General features: G+C 39.6%; 1 protein-coding gene across 2 annotated transcripts; it reads right to left on the reverse strand.

Annotated features, from left to right (window-relative positions):
• Window positions 1-8,871: 8,871 nt before the first annotated feature.
• Window positions 8,872-20,235, reverse strand: asb7 (ankyrin repeat and SOCS box containing 7). Of its 2 annotated transcripts, none has more exons than XM_061068155.1 (5): window positions 20,025-20,235; window positions 19,202-19,321; window positions 15,818-16,029; window positions 14,349-14,954; window positions 8,872-10,946 (listed from the first exon to the last, which is right to left on the reverse strand). In XM_061068155.1, exons 2-5 carry the CDS (start codon window positions 19,237-19,239, stop codon window positions 10,807-10,809), a joined length of 996 nt encoding a protein of 331 aa, XP_060924138.1. In that variant the 5' UTR covers window positions 19,240-19,321; window positions 20,025-20,235; the 3' UTR covers window positions 8,872-10,806. The 2 variants fall into 2 exon arrangements, with proteins under 2 accessions (XP_060924138.1, XP_060924139.1); XM_061068156.1 differs by lacking the exon at window positions 20,025-20,235 and adding an exon at window positions 19,609-19,678.
• Window positions 20,236-23,672: the final 3,437 nt, after the last annotated feature.

Genomic DNA, 23,672 nt, shown 5'->3' on the forward strand with positions numbered 1-23,672 from the left:
GCCTCAAACCATTCTGGGGTTCAGAGTCACTGAAACAATACTTGGCGGTTAATACATAATTACAGGCCTATTCACCATTTGAGTCTTCTCAAGACAGCAATGGAAAAGCGATGGCAAGCTTCATTCAAGAAAGCCCACTTGGTGCACAAGGCCCCATAAAGGTTGGCACATACAGTGTCATTTTGCTCCATGATACAATTGCTCAAATAAAAGTCCTAATTTTGTTTTTGTTTACAGTGATTTTATGGTTCTATTCCTGAACAATTATACAAGGAGGTCAAAGAATACACTCACCATCTCTCAGCAATGGGCAAATGAAAATCACTTTATGCTGCAATATTCGCGAGTAGGAACACTAAAATCCAGGTATGAATTCATGACAGGCTTATAAATCAAAGACCTTTTTGGCAATTTTGGGGCCCACAAGTGGTTTTCAATTCTTGACCAGACAAAGAAAAGGCTACTACCAAGGCTTTATATGGAAAGAGTTCCATGCACCTAACAGCTTTTTATATCATGTGGGGCCTGTACAAATAGGTGAGGATACCTTTCAGACACACCAGTGCGACAGTGCTATGCTATGGAGCAGAGAGGAGATGCTTGTCGCTGCCACAATGAGCTGTTTATGTTTTACCTTGATGACATTCTTTGCAAAGTCATTGCACTTGAAGGAGACACAGAGGGCTATGTCACCAAATAGTGCAGTAAAGGGAGCCAATAGTTCGAAAAAGCAGACCACCTGTGGGAAATATCGTTTCAAGCTCCCCACTAAAGTTGTACATCTGGAAACAAGCTGGCAATTGTCATCATGGTCCAATTCACTGGGTTCTCGTGCCACTAAAAACAAATCCTGAAAGACAACCACTGAAAGGAAATTACTTCATACCGAGATTTGGCAGCCCATTTTAATCATGATCACCATCATGATCATGTGTGGGAATTTGAGAACCAACTCTCCAAGACACTGGAACAGTTGACAGGAGTGGGTGATTCTCAAACATGACAGTTTCATTCCCATGCCAATTCTGTGCAGAGATTCACTGCTACACTGCTACAGATGTTAAGGACACTTGAGGAAGGATCAGTCAAAGGAACATCTGCCTCAAATTGTATGTTTATGATTGCACAAAACATTAAGCAATTGGGTTCTTGCATTGTATCTCCTCTATGCCCCGGCGCAGGTCAGCCCATCGAGTTATCTGTGCTCTGCTGCACATACTAACTTAATGACCTGCCAACAGACCTCCCATTACATTTACCATCACAAGCTGCTACCAGGAACAAAGGTGAAACACAAATAAGCAAGGCCCAGAAAGCTATCAGATGTGATCTATAACAGTAATGGAACAGTCCCCATTGATGACTTCCTGAACAGAAGCATGTTAACACCTGTAGAGGAAGTAAGAATGATGGCACAATCATCGAGGTAGACTACTCATCGCCTAATTGTTGGCAACAACTGTGTGAGCGTGTGTGTGTGTGTGTGTGTGTTTCACCTTCCTGTTACACTGGGTCATTCATTCAAATTAGTGTAGGTCAGGCAGACTATCTTTGACCTTTCTACTACATCTGGAAGATGGTCATATGAGATAATTATGGTAATTATTATGAATATTTACCCCAATAATATTGATTAGTAGCCGATTTAAACTCACTTAAAGTTCAGTCAGCAAATCAGACTTAAATGTAAATGTAAATGTCTTCGTATTTATATAGCGCTTTTCTAGTCTTGATGACCGCTCAAAGCACTTTACAGTACAGTTCTACATTCAGCCATTCACACACACATTCATACAGTGCATCTATTCGCAGTGCTTAGTTATTCTATGGGGGGCCATTCGGGGTTCAGCATCTTGCCCAAGGACACTTCAGCATGCAGATGGGTCAGACTGGGGATCGAACTGCTGTCCTTCAGGTTGGAGGACGACCACTCTACCCCTCAGCCACAGCCGCCCACTTAGTGCTCACTCTATCTACTTTGTCTCTTTCCCTCTCATTTTCCTGATTCAAACTTAATCAGCTGAAAGAAGGGAGGCATACAGAGCCAGTCCACTTCCTACTATTACCTTTGTACTGAATTGGCTGCAATTCACATAGAGGGCAGTTGCCCTTGATGTCACTAAGAGTTAGAGGAAAGTGAATGAGGTGAAAAGACTATCTAAAGTGGAGGGACGTCATATGTGCCAACACAATGTAAATCTGTCTGATGTATCAGCTGCTAACTCTGAATGGCAGCTTTAATAACTATATTTCACCCTCAAACTGAAACAGGTTCTAAACCGAAAAAGCAAATACTTTAACGTTGCTTAATATCACAAATACTTACATAAAAGTATTTCATCCGATTGAAAAGGCACAAACGTAATCTGATGGAACTATATCTATATTTGATCAAATTCACGTCATTAACATTATATTTTTGGGCTACAGCTCCATAGACCTTCATCCAATCTATTTCAATTACCTTGTGAGTGCATCCTACACAATCAGGTAGCCATTATCTGTAGCCATTCTCTCAGAGAAACCAATCAGATTTTGCCACAATGTATTTTGCCTAAAAATTTGTGTTGTGACCTACAGATAATTGTGTTATTTTGTGAATATAACACACGTTAGGTCATGATGGTAATCATTCACAAATGATGTGAACAAACGCAATTTTAATATTTTAAACTGTTGTTTACCGTATGGATGATGTTAAATATTTAAGTGTCTATTTACTGTCCTCCCGCTCAATACAGGTGCAAACTAGCTTTTACAGCTAACCATGGCATATTTACATTGGTTGTAATATTGATGTTGATCATGTGCATTATATTGTCCCTAATTCAAAAATAAATAAATGATAAAATAAATGTTTTTAAAAGTTTTGCATTACTTTGTCATCAGACTCCAAGAATGTATCTATGCATGTACTTGGAACTTTTTAAACGTTTTAATACCTCTGCAGCTGAATCTTACATATAATTACTGATAATGAATTTACTGTTATTTAAAATGTGACAAAACTCAAAGCGCATCACTTTTAACTTGCAACATCAGTTCCAATCAGAACCAGAGTCCATGGACCCGTCCACTGACCTCATCGAGCTGAATGTTGCATCAATCCAGATCTCCAACATTATTCTTTATCTCTTCACCACCACCGGTGTCTAAACTCAATTGGGGATGATGCTTTGCAGCTTAACCTCTTCAAAACACAGGTAACAATATGGTAACAGGTAACTAGCTGCTATAGCGGTGCAGTCCTGGACTCCAGCAGGCCTGCAAGAGACATGACAACAATGTCCATAAAATTATGAGAGAATTGAAGTTAATATATATGATTTTTAGAGGACTGCTTGTTTGAGGCTGAGTTAGAGCAGGAAACAGTGGGATGGCAGCATGAGGGGATCCCTGCACAGCCCCCCCCCCCCCCCACCTCTTCCGTCTAAGCTGCTTGTGCATCTTGCATGAAGGTGAAGTGCTTGATAAAATGGTGCAGCTAACAGCTGGATGGTGGCCATCAGAAAGAGCCCCTTTGTTGTATCAACGTTCAGCACAAGGCGGCCAAATGTCACACAGTTGACCCCTGATAGATGCTTGTCTCCTGAACCGAGCAATAAGATAAAGAGTTCCTTGACAAAACCCAGTGGAAATGAGCCAACGTCAGCTCCTGGAATGCCTCCTAATTTCCTGGAGAACAAATATGTTTCATTCATCCTCCAACAATAAAGTACAGTGACAGTACATTTATAATTTAAGCAACCCGACCTTGTTTGAATTCTGTATGAACTTCAAAATGAGTTCTAAAGAAGCTACATTCCGTCACAAAAGACTCCGAGCAGACAGTGACCTAAAAAAGGAAAAGCATACATTTTTTACACAGATCAAGGTTACAATCTAAAATGATGAACCTCAGGTTTTCCGATCCTCCTGTGCAGTAACTCTTCTGAAGTTCTACTAACAAGATTAAAACTCAAGCCAGGTCAAGGTGAAATCAACTTCAGGGGAACTTTTGAAAACAAAATAAAACGTATTTGTTAAGCTACATTAATATCCAGATAGCCACTTGAACATTGCTCTAGTGACGAAGACGTGTGCTCCAGGGCGTGACTGTACACTGTGACATCACTGCTGGGCGGGGTTTTAGGTGCCACAGAGAAAAGTGGCCACACTGATCGTGGTGCTAGATGTGATCAGCTAAATTATTTGTTTGTTCTGTTTGGTGGGTGAGTAAAGTGTTTGTGTGACACACAATACTGAATGAAAGGCCCAGAACAGCATCCAGCACATCTAACCAGATTGTAGTTTTTCAGCTTTCTCCATGGCAGCCTTGTGATCCAACATAATGTGATCATGATCACAGGGGCAGAGCCTACAGGTTTAAATGAGACTGACTGACTGAGTGACTGAAGAGTTTTTCCATTGGCCATTGTGCTTTTAAAATGAACTGGCATGTACTGGGATGCATTTATAAGCACTGTGGCCAACAAAGCCTTCGTCTCTTTTCAGATCCCTATGGCAACTCAAAAAAAAAAGATGTTCCCCTCCCTATTAGTATCATTTAAGTGACTGCAGGACTCATAGATGTGGATGAGTTTCTCTCTGAGTGATAATAAGAAAGCACATTTGGCTGAAATCACAGCACAAAATCAGGATTTCAGCAGAACAGCTTGAAAATGTATTGACTGCTGGTCAACGTGTAGGCCCCTATTTAGTCAATGTGTAATAATTGCTGGATTTTCTGACAAAAGAAATAGAGAAATATGTTCATGAGAACTACTTTAATGTGAATTCATACAGTAGAAGTGAGCAGAGAGAGTCGGAGAGAAGCAAACAGATAAAAGGCAAAATCAACTCACACCAGGCAGAATGAAAATATGACCTCAGGAATAAATAAAAACGTATTTATAGCAACATTTAGCACATTCCAGCAGACTTTGCAATGACAGCTGCTCCACAACAGTTTTCTATTATGCCTTCAATTTGGCACAGCCACATATATGTGGCTACTATATGACAGTCCAGTCATATAGTAGCTTTTAACCTATCATTGTTTCATGTGTTCCCTGCTCGGTTTAGTTGTGTCTTGTTTTCCCATTTTTGCCGGATACTAGACTTGAATGTTGTGATGCAGATCAGGATTGACAGTGCAGCCACTACTTGAAAGTACCTGGACCTTGAATGTGGAATCAACTATTGAGTTGTGCCCAAATTTAGTTCCAGGAACTTGTCCTGCGATGGAGCGGTGAGCAGTAAATGGAAAAGCTGAGACAGAACCTCAGACAATGGATACATTTAGCGATACTTCTTGTGCTTGAAAGGGGCAATCTGATCTCCAGCTCCTCACCCAATCAGTGCGTCTGATGTTTGGTGCTGGGCATGCTGTGCACAGTGGATTCATCAGAGCCATCTGCTCCTGCTGGATGGGAGTTAAGTCTGAGAGCTGGAAAAAATATACTCATGCTGATGATTAATCACTGTGGCTCATCATATTTCCAATGTAGTCATTTATAACATCCGATGATAAAGATGATAGTATTTTCCTATTGGTTTAAGCCATTGACTGTTATATCAACAGACTGGTACTCTATTCAGACACGATAGAAAGACATTTGGCAGTGCATTATTCTGCTGTTGCCTGGAGAAAGGAGCTCAGTTTCTCAGGTTACATCACTGAGAAACTTACAGGACCTTGCAAACATGTGAATGTCATAGAGTCGCATGAATAGTTTTGCACAAACCCATCATGAATGATACAGGCACGTATTTGATTTAGGTGGGACACTAGGGAGGAGCTGTATCTGATATGAGAGGAAGAAGCATTTTGATAATTTTAGACAGCACACAGAGCTGTACAGACAAAGCTACTATTGTTCCTCCTGTCTGAAGGCTTGCTGGCCCACAGAGGGATGGCATTGTCTTATCATGTAACGCTACCAGTGATCTTGTCAACGATAGCACCCTCTGTTTGGTAAAGTAAGACACAAGTATATCACAGCCACTATTAGGTCACCTCGGCTCCGCGCAGGGCTCGACTCAGTCCTGCTGAGAACAAATGGAAGTGAAAGCAGAAACCACCTCTTTTAAGACAACATTCCTGATCAAGAGAACAGAGAGAGAGGGTAGAAGGATAGAGGAGGGAAAGCCTGAGCAGGGATGTTGCTTGACAAAGTGCCATTTTCTGAATTTCTTGTTGATTTTATTTTTTATGTGAGGGGGGGCAGTTGAAGTCACACTCGTGCAAAGCCATCCTTTGAAATGTAACACCCTGGCGCTGTGCCCCTGTGAGTGGAATGACCTGAGCGTTCAGCCTCTGTGCTGATTATTACCCATTATTACTTATGACAGAGCAGGAAGAAAGTATAGTTGTATTATTTCCCAAATCCTTATTCTCAAATGGTTCCAAGATATGTTCCTTATGTGATATGTAATAAAAAGCAATTTTTCAGACTACTACGATGTTCCTCAAAGGCAACGACGCAAGGGCCGTCTACATAAGTATCCAGCACCAGAGATCACAGCACATAATCTCACCAGTTGATCTTCCAAGCAACAGGAGCCACAAAGCAGAGTCAGCATGGAACCCCTATCCGACCAGCATGACGATAGTTCACTGGACTCACAAAAAGCACCAGAAAAGACTTCTTTCCCTCCTTCCATTGACTTGGAAACGTAACTGGGCCTCACGAGCAAAAGGCAACACACCTAAGATTGTTTAACTAGCAGTGTATTGTATTGATAATGTTCAATGTATTCACTGAGCATTATTATGTTCCAAGGTCATACTATCAGAGTACATCCAGTAGATCTCTTCTTTATCTAACCTCTCTTCTAATCTCTTTGGATTTACCATCTCCACACACACACACACACACACACACACACACACACACACACACACACACACACACACACACACACACACACACACACACACACACACACACACACACACACACACACACACACACACACACACACACACACACACACACACACACACACACACACACACACACACACACACACCTGATAATTTAGTGAGAATGTAGACGTGATAGACGTGACAGTGTGTTCAGCTCAAGCTGCAAAGACAATTTCATGTAAAACCCAAAAACCTCCTCCTTGCTTGTACTGATACTACTTTCTATTCGAGTGAATCAAAGAATTATTCAATCCAACAAGGCGAACCCTGACAATTTTCTTTCTCTGTCCAATGACAGCGAATGAGAGCGTGTCAACACAGTTCCCATGGGGAGCACCATTAAAGCGCAGTAACAGTTTGATCATGTACATCTGTTTAGTGTTGGAGCTGTGATATTAACGGCAGAAATCTGACACTGAAACATAAATATAAACATACTCTGTAAGTAATTGCAGATGGACTGTCGTTAACCCATTGAGTTATGTATAAATTCCTTTACAGTGTCTTTGAGACACAGCAGAGTCCAGAGCTCAGTTGCTTATATTATATTCGTTAGAGGCACAGTCAAATAACAAATACATTTAGTAATCCTTAAGGGGATTCTAATGTTTTCTCTTCCTGTAAGAAAACACATTCTGATGATTTCTGCACTTGAGGTGATTATTGATCCATTGTGATAAAGTCAGACTTGACAATTAGCTGTTTGCTTGTAGCGTGCAATGTCATGCTGTAAAAACACCCCCCACACACACAAAACAAGCAAACAGTTGAAAACCAAGAAACGATAACTTATAGTTTATTCCCAAATTTGTTTTGTATAACATTTGAAAATCTGCATATTCTGTACATTTAGTAGTTAACGGTATGAAAGACTTCCGAAAGCCACATAAGTCGATGTATGAAGTGTTTCCCTGACTGTGACGACCAAAGTCTGCTGAGGAACTGATTGGAGAAGGCAGTCAATGTACGACGGACTCATTCACACACAAAGTACAAAAATCAAATCCAATCGGTCCCACACCTCAGTGCTCAGATGTGCATTACTGCAGTGTCACAATGAGTGAGGCAGGGAGGAGGCTGCTTTAGGAATGTTTGGATTTGGAATGTATCAGTACCATTACTAGTCCAATCAACTGGATTAAAACATTACCAAAACTACTTCAGGGTCCAACATCAAAACCAGGCAAAAGAGCAAAACTCACACTCTTAAATAAGTGCTGAGCTAGAATTGAGACCGGTTTACTTCGGGGCTCAACAAGAGCAACTCAAACTTTGTGGCAGACATTTTCTTATGTTTGGAAATGTTCAGCACCAAAATGTTTTGATGCCAATGCAGGCTGGTAAGTGGTAACGACTGGAGCAACACAATCCAAGCTGCCACTATTGTCGTGCTTGGAGCTGGCATTGGCGTATATAAGCATATAAAGAGACGCTAAGAGTTGGCTCACTGACACTCGCACCTACTCAAAACTAGCCCCCGGGGTTCACAATTGGGGGACAGGATACAGACAAAAACGTGTGTCCTTCAGTAGACTGGTGTCCGCTCTGATCCAACCAAAAGCTTCATGATCCTTATCCAAATATTATGTCTAAAATGTTTTTCCTGGTGGAACACAATAGAGGTAAACTCTTCAAACCTGTGGTTACAACTTAATATCACATCCAAAACTTGAAAAAGTGTAATCTATGACTGTTTTATGATTGGTTGATGGGGCCTAGGTGTAACATCATCATTCTCAGACGTTGGATCATAGTTTTGGATTGAAGTTGTCCTGTGGAGCTTTTGACCTCTGCTGCCTGTTAAGTCTGTTTTGTGCATAAACACGCATATGACGCATATTAGATAGAAATATCCACACTATTCCACTGACAGCTGCACTAATGCTGAAAATACAATAATGCACCATCAACTGCAAATAAATGAAAATTGCTATCTAGTAAAAACAGACACAAACAACTCATGGTATTCAAACTATTTCTGTTTTTATGTGTAGGTGGAAGGAAATACACTTGAACATTTGTTAGGCCTTAAGATGTTAGAATGACTAATATGAATGTAAACATGTGTGTTTTAGTTGTTGTAAATTAAAAGGGCACCCAGATTAAACCAAATTTCTTTCAGAACTGTCTACTTTTGTCATTTCTAAGGGCACAGGAGGGACACACATTCAGGGTCCTTCATATTCAGAGCTGCATTAAAAGCAACAACCTTTACACCACAGTGGCAATGTATTTAGTCTCTGAAGAGGCTTTGATGGACGCAGCCCACTAAATTAGACACAAGAGTGTAAAATACCAAATCCATGCAACTCCTCTGACCCCGTACGATTTTTGGTAACAGGCAACAAGTATTTGTCTCAGATTAGCTGCATACAAAATCTCATACAAAGTTGCTATGTCAAAATTAAACATGAACATTAAAGTGACATTTGTAATGGATTTGTTAAGATTTTAAGGAAAGCAATTTTAGGTGCCACATACGTTCACGATGCAATTAAAACACATGCAGAGGCAAATAAAAACATAATCTTTTTGTGTGGGTATTTATTTAGACCCCTACAATTAATTTTTTAATGTCAAAATGCAAACTTCACAGTATAATCCTCACAACAGAGAAACATTGCTGCCATAGAAATAAAAAGAGAACACTTCCAAATTGTTCCTGCACAAAATAACTTGGAGTCGCACACAAAAAGAAAGAGTCACACCAAACAGATCATATTATTATAAATTCCAACTTTAAATACATTAAGAATACCAGAAATAATTGCTTAAATAAATTCTACAAAAATATCTGTTGCACATATTTACATAGACTGTAGTGATGGTGTGACAGTGTTATCCAAAACAGACTTTAAACTGTTATTCTTATTAAAAAACACCGTCACAGAGTAAATGTGGTGCTTCAGAAGAGAAGCAAATCACAGTGCACCCACTTCAAACTTAAATGTTCTACATATAGTTTAGAAATGTAAAACACAACTTGATGGTGGTTGATCGTTAATCAACTCTTGAGCTGTTTGTTAACTTTCACTTCAGCTGACGTGACATTTAATGTTATATTGTCACTGTACAGATTCAGCCCAGTTTTAACTCCAACACCCTTCCTCAAATTATAGGCAAATTTGACAGTAGAGCGGAGGTGGATTTCCACATTCTGGCACGTTGTGGCTGGCTGTTGTTATAGAGTGGTGATTGTTATAAGAGAACAAATGGGGATCCACCTTATTTCTTGTAACACTGCCTTCTTATGTCCACATAACTAAAGAGCTACGTTTAAATACTATTCAGCAACTGTTTCTGTGGGGGACATATCTGTCGATGGGCACAACCCCAGCTTCATTTGCTTCATAAGTCATAGAAGTAATTGGAGAAGCTGGTGTAGATTGGAACCAGATTTAAAAACAAAAAACAAAATCAGACTGTACCTTGTAGATGTTTTTTTAAGTTATCTGTATGTAAGTAGCTCAACACTTTGTGATTCCGAGCAATAAAATCTCGACTGCAGCAGGTCCAGTTTAACTTCCTAGAGGGGTAAATAAATTAAAGTATCTTCATATAAAGTACGCACATGATGACAATCTGAGCCAACAAGGATAACATTGTGCACAGTAACATAAACAGAATAGTATCTGCAGTCAATTGAGGTTTCTTTTTCCCAAAAAAACAATAATTGTTGCTCACACAAGCCAGCTCTATTTCCATCCTTCAGCAACCGACTATAAAAAGGCTGAAATCGATGAGTGACGTGGAAAACTATTTGTGAAGTGTTGAACTTGACAAAAACAGGATCGACCTTCCTTCAGCATGTAAGGAACAGTCATGTGGATGTGGTGATTGCATAGTCTTCCAAATTGATAGCAGAGTCACTCTCTCCTCTTCTGTTGTGCTTTCCTTCACACATTGTCAAACTTATGTTTTAAATAGTCTTTCATAACCTTTGCAATTGGTAGATCCTCCAGGAACTTCAAGCTCTGAAGGCCGATGCAGTGACGGATTTTTATTCGACACAAGTCTTGCAGAGTCCGTGGTTGTCCTGAAAGAGGAATAGAAAGAGTAGTTACACAGAGGATTTCCACCAGAGGAAGTTCACTCCATTCAGGTCCATGTTAGCCCGTGTTTGCTTATGTGTTCCAAGTCAACAATGTTTATTTCCGTCAAACGATAACCAGAAATTAGAGTAATGGAAAACCAAAGATAAGTGTTTGACCAAATGCATTACCAGTGTCATTATGACGTACAGTAGTTTTTCTACAGGTGAGCACTGCGACACACTGACCATCAGCTGCATCTTCATTTGTGTGTTAAGTATGTCTATGACTAAGTATGCCATAGTGCATTTCATCCATATCTCTCCACAGCGTAAGTTATATGTTACATCCTGCCTCTGCCTGAATCCAGCTCAGAATGTAATGCTGCTTTGAACTCAGATGTGTGATTGGGAAGATGTGGAAACATGTAAAGGGTGAGGATGTATGTAAAGGATGTATTTTTCGGGACATAATCCCGAAAAAGACATTTCAATCCAATGCTTGCATAATTAAATTCAGTGGGATAGCTTCAGCAGTTGAAATTACAAAAACAAATTTTTGTTCAGTCGACATACTTGTGTCGCAAGTTCATGTAAGGTAAATCAATAGCATCATTACTTCTGCTTACTTTACTCACCCCAATGTCACCTCTTGGATGAACTATACCCAAAAGATTTGGTTTGAAAAACAGGAAAATAAGAAAGTCGTTACAAAGCCTCACAAGGCTCTTAAACTTGCAGGTAATGTGTTGTACAGACTGTTCAGATTAAACATTGTACAGTGAAAAGGGGTTGAAAGTTATTACATATGACCTTTCTAATGAAACTACAAATTGTCTTCGTCACTCATCGGGATACAAGTTTGGGCTCCCCTAAGTAAACTAAAGAAAGTCCAGACCAAAGTATTAGAACAGTTACACATTTTGTTGTTTTTCCGGTTTTAAGTGCTGAAGAAGAGAACCCAAAGAAAGAAAATATTTTTATCGTCCATATACGTTGTCTGTACTATATTATGTAGTGAAAAGAAGTAAATACAAACGCTAAAGCATGAGACATTAAAAATGTTAATACATTGAATGTAACTAAAAAAATCTAAAGTTTGAGCTTTGAGTTAGTAGTACCACCCCCCTGCCAGCTGTGAAGCACGGGTATGGGAATATTCTGCTTGGAGGTTGCGTGGCAGCCACTTGTACAGGAAACACAGAGGAAAGAATGGATTCCATTAAATATCAGTGAATTCTAGATGCAAATGTCCTGCAGTCAGTCGAGACACTGAAACAGAGACAAGGCTGGCTTCAAAAAAATGTCAATGATCCAAAGCAGACGTCAAAACCATCTGCTGCTACAGCTGAATGCAGACGGTCAGGCACATATGGACAAATTACATAATTTGTTGATTTCAAGTGAAAAATGATTAAATACAATGTTCTGCAGGTGGTGAACTAGGATTTTTCAAGCATGTTTCACAGCGTTTTTTGACATTAGAAAAACACATGTATTATTCATAACATTCATGATGTTCAATTGTCCAATTCAATTGTCGTTCAAGAAACTATCCGCAGTAGTGCAGACAAAGTCTTAACTTAACTTAAAGGTTCAGTGTGTAGAATTTAGCTTTTACTGTCCATCACCTGAAGTCCTTTACGTTAACTTTTAATATAACTACAGCTTTTGGAGGTTTCTGATGTGACTAATGTTTTTCCTTGTATAGAACTAGTCCTCTAAAAAAAACAAATGAATGGATTATGTCTTTGGAAATTTAAGTCACAACACAACAGCACAACAGCTGGTAGAAAGAAGTTACGAAGTTGAAAATGTAAACAATGTAACTCAACTGATCTTTAAAAGATATATTTAATGAAAAAAAAACACCTCATTAAAATTAGGATACCTTTACATGTTTCTCCAGGCAGCGTGTTATGACTTAATGTTGATGTAAAATTCACTGTTGTGTTTAAGGAAACACTTATATATATTGCCCTTCTCTATTGCACAACACAGTCAATAAGTCACTTTGAAAATGTATATCTATATGTGGAGAGGTAATCTTACTCGTTTGGGGCTGTTGAAGAGTGCTTATGTATGTAGATCATGGATGGTTGTTCTAGCGCACATTTAGTTCTTTCTTTCATTGTTGTTGGTTAAGGGTTAAGGTTTGTCAGTCTGCAAAAAATAGCTTTAGGTCAACAGGCTGCCAGTGTTGAAAGATACTGAAATATCTGCCATTTTTCCATCATTCATGGATTTTAAGGTCCATACATCAAGACTTAGATGAATCTTTGCACGAGGACAGCTGTGAAGTTTCTGTCAGAGGAACCAACTAAGAGTGCAGCTGCTGAAAGAGCTGGGGGTGCCTGTCATTCTGTGTGGGATGAGATTTTCGTGTCATACGAGTTAATCCAGGAGGTGGAGGTGTAATCAATAACCCAGCAGTTATGTGATCTGGCTGATGGCTCAGAGCCTCTGAAAGGACTTCTGTGAATCAGTGCACAGCTCTTTGATATCTTTGATATCAAACTTCAGGGGGCAGGAATGCAGCCATTGTTCCTTCCAAATCAGAATGCTTCAGGTAACGTGCTCTCCTGTTCTCTGACCTGGGATTGTTCTCTGACTGAACACTGGTCATTATAGCCTGGTGTTGGCAAGCAGCCCTCTTTCACTCTATACATTTCTCAACTTTTGCCTCCTCTCAACTTACAATAAAAAAAGATCTATCACTTTTCTTACTAAACTTGGACTCTTTTTCTAAACCCCACCCACTATAACAGATATCTTTTCACAGATAGGGACATTAACTTTTCACTGTGCTACACTGCAAGTGCAACACTGGCTATTATCAATTCCTACTAATATAGTGTGCACTTTAAAATGCAGTTATTGAGGCAACAATGTCCATCAAATGAAATCTTTCATTTTGAAATGGATTTGAGGGATTGTTCGCACATTTACAAATAAACCAATGCCACCTGTGAAATGCATTCGGATCCAGTTCCAGTGGCTATTATTTTAAGCACCAAATGAAAATGTGTTGACACAAATACCTCAATGGGCTACTTGTCCACTTCCCTCTGATGGAAATAAACTCACCAAGCTAGTGTCACGTTTTGACAGAAACAAAGAAGATGTTGCCTCTTCCAAATATCGCAGGAAGGAAGAGAATAAGTAACAGAGGAATCAATGATGGTGTCAAATCCCACAAAGATATGCTCACGTAAAGAATTGTCTCCTTGATACAAACAAATGACTCACACCTTCTGTTTATCTTATATCTTGAGCTTTTTCTACCAGTTAAATTTAATTGTTTTCTCCTAAGACTTTGAAATGATTATTATTATTATTATTATTATTATCATCATCATTATTGTTGCACTTTTCTTCATGTGTAGGTTGTATGTAGGTTTGACTTACTGGTGACCTCCTGCAGGAAGTCCAGACAGGGCCGGCTGATTCCTGACATGTTGACGGACACAGCTACAGGTGTCTGCCCTTCATAGTTCCTGGTATTTGTATTAGCTCCATACGTGTAGAGCATCTGGGCACACAATACATCATCCCTGAGGGCAGACAGGTGCAGGGGAGTCTGGCCATCTTCAAGACGTCCGAGGTTTGTGTCCGCTCCCCTCTGGAGGAACATGCGGCAGTAAGAGTGATTGCCTTTGATGACGGCATACCGCAGCAGGAAGCCATTCTGAATGTCAATGTTGGCACTGTGGTCCAAGAGGATCCGTACGCAACTGGAGCGCTCACGGATGATGGCCAACTGCAGCGGCGTGGTGCCTTTATCACTCAGTGGGTCCACCTCGGCCCTGAACTCGAGGAGGAGGCGTACGAAAGAGTCTCGACCGTAGTGGGCGGCCACGTGCAGCGGCGTCCAGCCGTCATTGCTTTTTGCATTTATAATGTCACTGCGAAACTCGGATTCCAGCATCAGTCGGGCGATCCGTGCTCTGCCATGCATAGCAGCATAGTGAAGTGCTGTGAAGCCACCTATGAAGTCCTTCACTGTGGGGTCAGCTGCACAGAGGAGAGAGGACAAGAGAGGAAAATCAAATACAGCAGGAGTTGTGCTTTAAGGCTGTGGCTGAAGGTGCCCTCTAGCTCATGTGCACTAGCTTCATTATCACACTTACAGAATTCAGAAAAATAAAACCTTTAAACCTATACAGAGAAAAAGCTTTAAACCTCCTTCTGAGTGTTCACATCAGTTTCAAATGGTCTATGATCTATGATCTATTCAGATCAAGCGACAGGACAAAGTATCCTGGGTATTTTATGTTATTGTATTTAAAAGAACAGATTATCTGTGCTACTAATGGCAACTTGAGAGAGTTCCAGAAAAGTGGCCAAAGTTTTCCTGATTAGAAGAATTTTATTAAGTGATAATATGTATCTGTTGAGACTGCAGCTTTGTATGCTGCCCCCAAGTGTCTAATAACAAGACAAAACACATTAAGGCAGAATTAGACCCTTAAGACCTAGGCAGTTTTTGTTGTTGTTTATTTTAATTTCCAACTGAAAAAAAGATGATTAATTCAGTTATAGCACCACAACTATCAGGCCTCTGGATAATAAATAAGAGACATGAAGAATGACAGATAATGAATTGTAAAATCTATTCATTGCAAAATCCCTCCAAACACTTATCGGACATTAAAGATTTATCTCAAAATTATTTTGAATGCACAACTCTCATACAATCAGGCAAAATGGTCAATGGTCAAATTAACACAAAATATCCTTGCATGTACATTTTTGACTAAGACTTTTGTCTAATGCAGAAGTGAATAAATGGCTGTCTTATCCAGTAAAGTAACGCCCTCTAGTGTTCACACAAGAAAACCTGACGTGGCATGATGCTCGATGAGAACGCCTCTGACCTCCATGCTCCAGAAAGACTCGAACACATCTCTCTTTTCCTTTGGCAGCGGAGAAGTGGAGCAAAGTCCAGCCGTTGGCGTCGCGGATCTTCGGCGAGTATCCTTGCTCCAGCATTCTCCTGACAGTGCAGACATCCCCAGCTGCCACTGCAGCCTGGATCTGCAGCTCCTCATGAAGCTCTGGGTTCCTTCTGCAGTGATGGTTCAGCATCCTGTCACATTTCGGAAGGGGAATGTTCATCTGTGCCTAACTGCTGTTAGGAAAAATCAGTGAATACATTCTGTATGCCTCAGGGAAGTGGCTGGGTTTGTGCAGCGTGTCTGACTGGTCTAACTCACCTGCCAATTGTATTGGATTTGGCTGCAATGCTGTTTACCCCTGAAACTCCAGAAGTGATTTATGGACTCAAACACTTCACCCACCCCTCCATTGGCAAAGTGGTGAGTAGATAATTTTCGGTGAACTATCCATTTAAAGCAGAGTTTTCAAATCTGCAAATCCAAATTATTATAAACTCACCAATTCTGGTGGTACTGATACCTACAGTACATGTTTACATCTGATCTAATCTAATGATTAAATTATTGGTAGGTAGCAATTTTTATCATCAAACATAACCACTTTCAATAAAGATGTCCTTCTTAAAAAGAAAGGGTGAAATGCCAATAGAGCTGATTCTAAGATATTGGTAGGTATTGATATTTGGGCTGATCTGGGTCTATTTTACTGGATCTCTATTAAAACATATAAACCTGATGTAAATTTGATTCTTTCTTTATTGAAACTTCAATGTGTTTAGTCCACCTCCAACTGCTGATACTGCAACAAACTCCTTAACCAGAGCAGGGCTTCACAGTGCAAGCTTTTTACTACTTATGTGAGTGAAAATGCTAAATGTGTGAATGTAAAAATATCAACATTGTTTATAACTGAGTTGAGGCAACATGGCTGAAAAATTATCATTAGAAGCAGGGTACAAATCCATCTAAGTAACAGCTGCACACCTTAATCCGATGCTATATTTCTCACCAATAAAAAATAAAACTGATCAATATTAATTCTGTGAGTAATTTGGCAGAAGGTTAAAATTGAAATTAAATTGACTGGTATTCTCTGAGCTAGTGTCCAAAGAAGCTTTGTGTCGGTAATGTGGGACAACTAAACTTCAGTCTGTGTATTTCCTGTTCTATCAAAATCTAGTCAACATGACTTTTACATGGGTTTACAATGGACAACACATGACTTCATAGGGGAGATGACACAGAAAGCAAGTGTCAGTCAGAAGCTCCCACTTGGAATTGCATGACATGGTCAATAACATATTAGTGTTAAGGATATAAATCTGTCATAAATAAGACAATGTTCCTTGTTGTTAACAATGTATGTTTTGGATGTATTAAAGCAAAAAAATATGCATTGAGATTAGGGACGGGAATCGGCAGGGACCTCCCGATACGATACCATCACGATACTTAGGTGGCGATACGATATGTATTGCGATTCTGTGGGTATTGCGATTCTGTAAGTATTGCGATTCGATATTACGATTTCCTGGGATTTCTTTTGGTTATTTTTTTTTTAAATACTGGACCATGGAAAAATTTTGAATCATACCTTCAATACAACACAGTCAAATTCACTTAGAGCTTTACAAGTTTTATTTCAAATATTAACATTAACTTAATGACTGCCGGGCAGCCAATAGAGAAAATAAATAAAAATGTGCCCTATTATTGTATAGCCCCTGTCAACTGCACACAAACTGACAGATTAAGAAATGTATGCCACTTAGGCTACTTTTAAACAATACATAAAGGGTAAATTAAATAGAATGAATAAAAGTTTACTTAAAATATAAACTTTGAAATAAACAAAAAGTAGGCTATCGTTTCTGCATGTAGGCGATGCAAAGCTTGTGCTTGGGTATGTTTAGATTCATGTGCAAAAACAAGAGCTGGTCAACATGCTCTGGGGTGATGTTGTTCCCCCCATATATCCCCCCCGGTATAAACCAATAAATATGTTTTAAAAAAATCGATTTGGGAGGCAGCATGGCGATTCGTCATTCACAAGAATCGCGATTTGTAACTGAATCGATTTTTCCCCCCATACCTAATTGAGATGTTGGAAATGTGCTTTAGGGTTTTTTCATCCCACCTTGTTGTCCAGCATGCTTTGAGTAACCTGAGACAATCATTTAAGTTCTGTAAATTGGGAAACATGCATTTCGGGACTTCGTGAAGTAAATAAACAGACTAAAGAGATGTAGCAAATGATCTGCAGTTGACAGACATGAGTTAATGGTAAATTCAGTCTGTCCCTGTCTGTTTAAACTGATTGTCAGGTCAGCTAACTGGCACACAGCTCAGAGCGTAGGAGGAGCAGCTGCACACGTGTTTGTGTTTCTGCACAGAAGTGGAAGACTCTGAATTAATGCAGTGCCTGAACAAAATCTATTCATGTTTTCTGCCTAGTTCATTGTTTTAGCGGTTGTCCACCACTGAATAATTATAACTACCGCTAGTCCAACACAGACGCTCAATAAAAGCTCCAGTCGTCCAGAAGCAGAGTCTCTGTCTGACTCTACTTCCATCTCACTCCTTTGACCTGCGCTCACTTTACACTTTAACAATAAACACCATCACTGATCAGAAGTTAATAGGACACGTACAGGACTGACGTTTAGTCTGTGTTTGACTCTTTGTGTGACGCGCACAGTCAGGACATCAGGGTTTAAGTGACCAGAACGATCCAGAGTCATGATCCGACAACATCAATTAATAACTATTTAAGAATATAGGACTAGATGTTGAATATACCATGTGATTAAACAGTGTTTTAACTTCCTTGTTGCAGAAGAAGCGACACCCGAAATTATCCAGGAACATACATATGAATTCAGCAGGTTTTCATAAAGATCAGTTCTAAATGTTAGTGATGAGAAAACATCAGAGGAGCAGAGTCACTTGTTGACCTGCACAGAGTAATGTGCGTCAGTGCATTGAGGCTGATTTGATATTGTGATATAAGGTTATTTTCTATATCGCCCAGCCCTAACCCCAATGTAGACACCCAAAGCAGTGTAAACATAACCATGTGCACATACGCTGTCCAGGTATATTTATGAGAACATCCAGTCCTTAAACAATAGGGGCAGTTTTTACCACAGGCTCTGAAGCTGCAGTGGCAGAGTTTCTACATGAATTTGTTAGACGCAGCCCAAATTGAAGCCTGACTTAATAACACAGCTAAGCTGAGGAGAGAACTGCAGCCCTGATAAATTCAGCTAACTTCTCTTGTTAGGAGAAATTACTTATTTTCATTCAAATACTTGAATTTTAAATAGACTGATGGTATGAAAAAGAGAAATAAAGAGAGTGTACCTTTTGACCAGCTGGTAAGATGGACTTCTCTTAGTCATATCGGAGCTGCACCTGTGATGATGCACAGTGAGGGAGCCTGAGAGGGAGAAGGGAAGGCAACTCTGGCTTCACTTGTGATTCCTGCAACACACAAAAACACTGCCACTGTTAGTAATGCAGCAACAATATCAGATGGTAAGGTATGCTCAATACTGTCAGAGATCATCTGGACATGTTTTGGATGTACAACCAACAATACTAGTAATACGATTAGCAGTAAATGACTAGAATGGGAAGTGACACGTATGTTGTAAATACGTCTTCATTTTGAAAACATGTTAAAAGGCTGAAGACAAATGGCTAAAACGTTGGAAAGAGACAGGAAAGTGAACAGGATATCCGCTCATCACACCCAACACTGTATTTACCTTCATCTATGAGCCGGTGGGGGGGAACAGCAGTGGACAATGGAATGGCTTTACTTGCTAACATAAGCAACAATGCAAAGCACGAACAAGTAAACTACATCGACAACTAGCTTAACCTAAGAGCAGCAACCGTGCACATGATGCCAGATCTTCACACACACCACAGGACCTGTAGTTAATGTGACATTGGGACACAGAAGCTCTCGTTGTGACGCTGGTATAGTCCAGGCTGGAGGCTAACCCCAGCAAGCTAACAAACTCACTAGCGCTAGCTCGCTAGCTAGTGCTGACTTTTTGTCACAGCACAGCTGGTCCCACACAGACCGCGACACAGTGTGTAAGGAGCTTACACGTCACTCTGCTCATGTACTGAGGAAAAACAACAACTTTAAACAAGTGTAAAAACAAAGATTTACTTGACAGACGCCGAGTCGACGCTTCACTTGGCCAATCAGCTTCCAGAGGGGCGGAAGAGTCAGAGCTGCATACTTCCGTCCCTTCAGCTGTGAGCCAGCACCGAGCAGCAGTGTTGTCCCCAGAAACCTCGGTGTGTGTCCGCTGCTGCGATCTTCACCATCATCACTCTGTGGTACAACCTGCTTTAACAACAAAGTGTCTCTCTGTGGACCTCAGTGACCCAGCAGCAAAAACAACTACACTTCCGACTGTAAGCTTTCACAATAAAAGCATTACAGTATACTTCAGTTTTGTAAAAATGAAACTAACAACAATACTCCTATGTGAGAAATGTTGGTGCTGACCCAAACTTTAGGTGCACTATATACATATATATATATTAATATATATATTGGGGCAATTTAAGACTAAAATCGCACCTGTTTTCGTTCCTATTAGACCAGAGGTCTTCAACAGGGGGTCCATGACCCCTAGGGGTGCCGGAGATGTACTGCATTTTTGTTCTGACAAATTTAAACGTATTCAAATACACATTAACATGAATCCAACATATTGTAGCGAATGGATAAATGGAGGCAGAAGACGTTATCTTTCATTCAGCGACACACAATAATAAAAACATGAATATATGAACCTGTGTATTATTTGAATAGCTTAGTATTGAATGCACAATAACAGGTTAGCTATGTGTATAAATGGCACTAGGCCCAGTTTAATATAAAACCAATTTTTTAAAACTAAACTAATATATATAGTAGGGGGTCCCTGCTCCATCTCTCCATCAGATTGGGGTCCTTGGCCTGAAAAACGTTGAAGACCCCTGTATTAGACTATTAAAAGTCAACAGAAATCAAAACACAATTGCTATTCCGTATAGGTGCAATTAAAAGATTGTTATTATCATATGTCATTTATTGACATATATACAGAACTGACATTTCTCTGTGCAGATCGAAACTGTTATAACTATCCTGGAACTTTTATTTTATATTTGATTGTCTTCCAACAGCGTTTGTCATGACGAACAGATCGGTTCATCAGCGGAATTCGAAACGAAGCATGTCAGAGGATACTACTCTCTGAAAACGATCTCACTATTGCCAAAGCTTTTAAAATTGCTCTCAGCTAGAAGTATCATATTACACGGAACATACAGACAAAATTCTCACATCTGCCACTACAAAGAGCTAGAGTTTAGCTTAAAGCTTATAATGGGGGTTGCATTCCTGTTTTGGGGCAGATCACACCCAAAGTAGTCTTAGAGGGTCAAACTACTGATTTGCCACTTATAGTTGTTGAAGGTAATTGGTCCACATTGTGTGGCAGAAATTGGATAAGGAAATTCAAGTTAACTGGCAGAAGATTGTTAAAATAAATAAGTGTAGCCAAAAGGAGACTATGAGACTAACAGAGATTTAATAAGACTAAATGTGAATGGTGAATCCATGTATTTCCAGAGAGAATTCTAAGCAGAACGTCTGTCTAAGGGGGTTTAGAGTCCATACAGAGCTGTGATTAATTATCAGATGAATGGACAGAGATTCAGCTTGTGTGAGCATCAGACATAATGCATTGTGGAGAGGTGTTTGAATTATCGCCCTCTGAAAAAGTTAGTATATATTCATATATATCATATCATATTTTGGGAAATATTTCAGCTTAATTCAATAAGAAGGATGATAACACTATCATGAAGCTGCATTTTCAACTCTGTAGGGTCAAAAGACAGCCAGATGACTCTGTTTCTATGTCCAATTATTGTATGTATTATTATTTCTTAGATTTTTTTTATTGTACATGTATATATATATATTTTAATTAAATGTTTAGAGCATTATTACTATATAATCAACAAATACCAACTATAGAAACAATGTAGAGCATGTTGCTATAGAACTATGCTAGCTACATAGCTCCATTTAGAGAGGCTAAATATTTTTTTTTCTCTTACTAGCTAGCCAGAGGTAAAAAAAATAGCTGAAGCGGGTCAAAGCTAAAAGAACAACACAACAGGTGAGAGAGGCTCTCTCCAAAGAACAGCCTTTGGGGAGAAGCAGATTTTTTGTGTTTGTTCTGGATTAGATTGCCCTGTCTCTTTTCTTTGTAATTTTGTCGTCCAGCACTTTGGTAAATTGTAGTTTTTTTTCGCTTTACTTGAACCCTGTCCTTCTATCTAACACAGTAGTCCCTTCTTCTTCACCTTTCCATTAGTTCTCTTCCATAGTGTCTCATTTGTCTGTTAAACTCTGATTTTGCCTCATTCCTGTCCTGCTCAAGAGAATGCATCAGTATATGCCAAGTGTAATCTATCCTACACCAATTTTCTTTGACATGAGTCTTATTTGTAATGATGGACACAACATGCTCATGAGCCAAGTAGTGTGAAGATAAACTGTCGCATTAAGATCACACAAGGATCCAATTCCTGCTTGCGTTTTGCTGAGCAATAGTCTTTGACTTGCCAACCCAGGCAATATGTTTACATATATGAATCCCTTTTCAGATTTTATTGTTTGAAATAATATGTATCAAAATAAAAGCCTCTCTGATAAAGTCTTAAATCCCCTTCTCCTTTCAGTTTACATGAAGAACCATCACACAAAAAAACAATTCCAAGCGGTTTGAATAGCTGGCACAGGCAGCTGTCTAAGCCAGCAGCATGTGCATTTCTTTTGGAAAGAAAGAAAAAATACACAGCTGTTTGCAGGATGCATCACGATGAGCTCATGTATCTTTTGTTGCTGTATGATTGTCATCGTTATTTTCTCTGGTTTGGTTTGTTTGTTGATGATGTCCAACAGCTTTTGAAGCGCTACCTGAGCCTTAGCTTGTGGGGGAATGTATACTTCCATGATTGTTATTATTGTGAATTCCATCTGAAGAAAGGACGGTCTGTACCTTACCGTGAGGAGCTTTAGGTCTGGGCAGCAGTGTTTGTAAACAACGTCCGCAGCCATGCAACAGGGGCCTATGCTACGAAGCTGGATTTAGAGACTTGTGACAGCCTCCATCCCGCCCCATCTGGTTGGTTAAGTCAATCCCTGCCGCTAACACACCCTGTACATCTCAATCTCAGCCTGTTTCCAGATGCGCCAGATGCTTCCTATCACTGTGATACCAAATGCATACAGTCACGTTCCATGCGAAAAGGCGATCGATAAGAGTTCCATATGTTTTTATTGACTAGTAATTGCAATCGTTTCCGCCACAGTATGTCTACAGAGTCAGCTCATTACAGAGGCTATATCATGTGATTCAGTGAAACTTTTAATCACTCATCCAGGATGCTTCTTCAGGTCAGTTCGTCTTGTTAGTAAAGAACAGTTTCCTATATCATGGCCCAAAGTTATTTATCTCGTTCCCTTGCGTTATTATATTGTGTTAACATAATACATGAATCGATCTAAATCTTAATCTAAGAATCTTAATCTTAATCTTAATCTCAAACTCAAACTCAAATTTATTCTTAATCTAATCTTATATTTTTTTCCAAAATGTCAGAAGGGGAACTTACACAGTCACAAAATCATAAATCTTTAACTAGCCGTTCTTCCTGTATATAGCAGCTGTAACTGTGTTTCTTTTAGTCGGGATAATGCGTTTGGTCTCCTCATATTTTCTAATATAACAGTTTGATCCTTGTTGTG

Source organism: Limanda limanda, chromosome 3, assembly GCF_963576545.1.
Source record: "Limanda limanda chromosome 3, fLimLim1.1, whole genome shotgun sequence".
Lineage (NCBI taxonomy): Eukaryota > Metazoa > Chordata > Actinopteri > Pleuronectiformes > Pleuronectidae > Limanda > Limanda limanda.

Coding starts and splice junctions, on each gene's coding strand:
- asb7 (XM_061068155.1), bottom strand. CDS start 19,239: ATGACTAAGAGAAGTCCATCTTACCAGCTGGTCAAAAG. Junction 14,955..15,817: donor AGTCTTTCTGGAGCATGGAG/GTCAGAGGCGTT, acceptor TCCTCTGTGCAG/CTGACCCCACAGTGAAGGAC. Junction 10,947..14,348: donor CTTCCTGCAGGAGGTCACCA/GTAAGTCAAACC, acceptor TTCCTCTTTCAG/GACAACCACGGACTCTGCAA.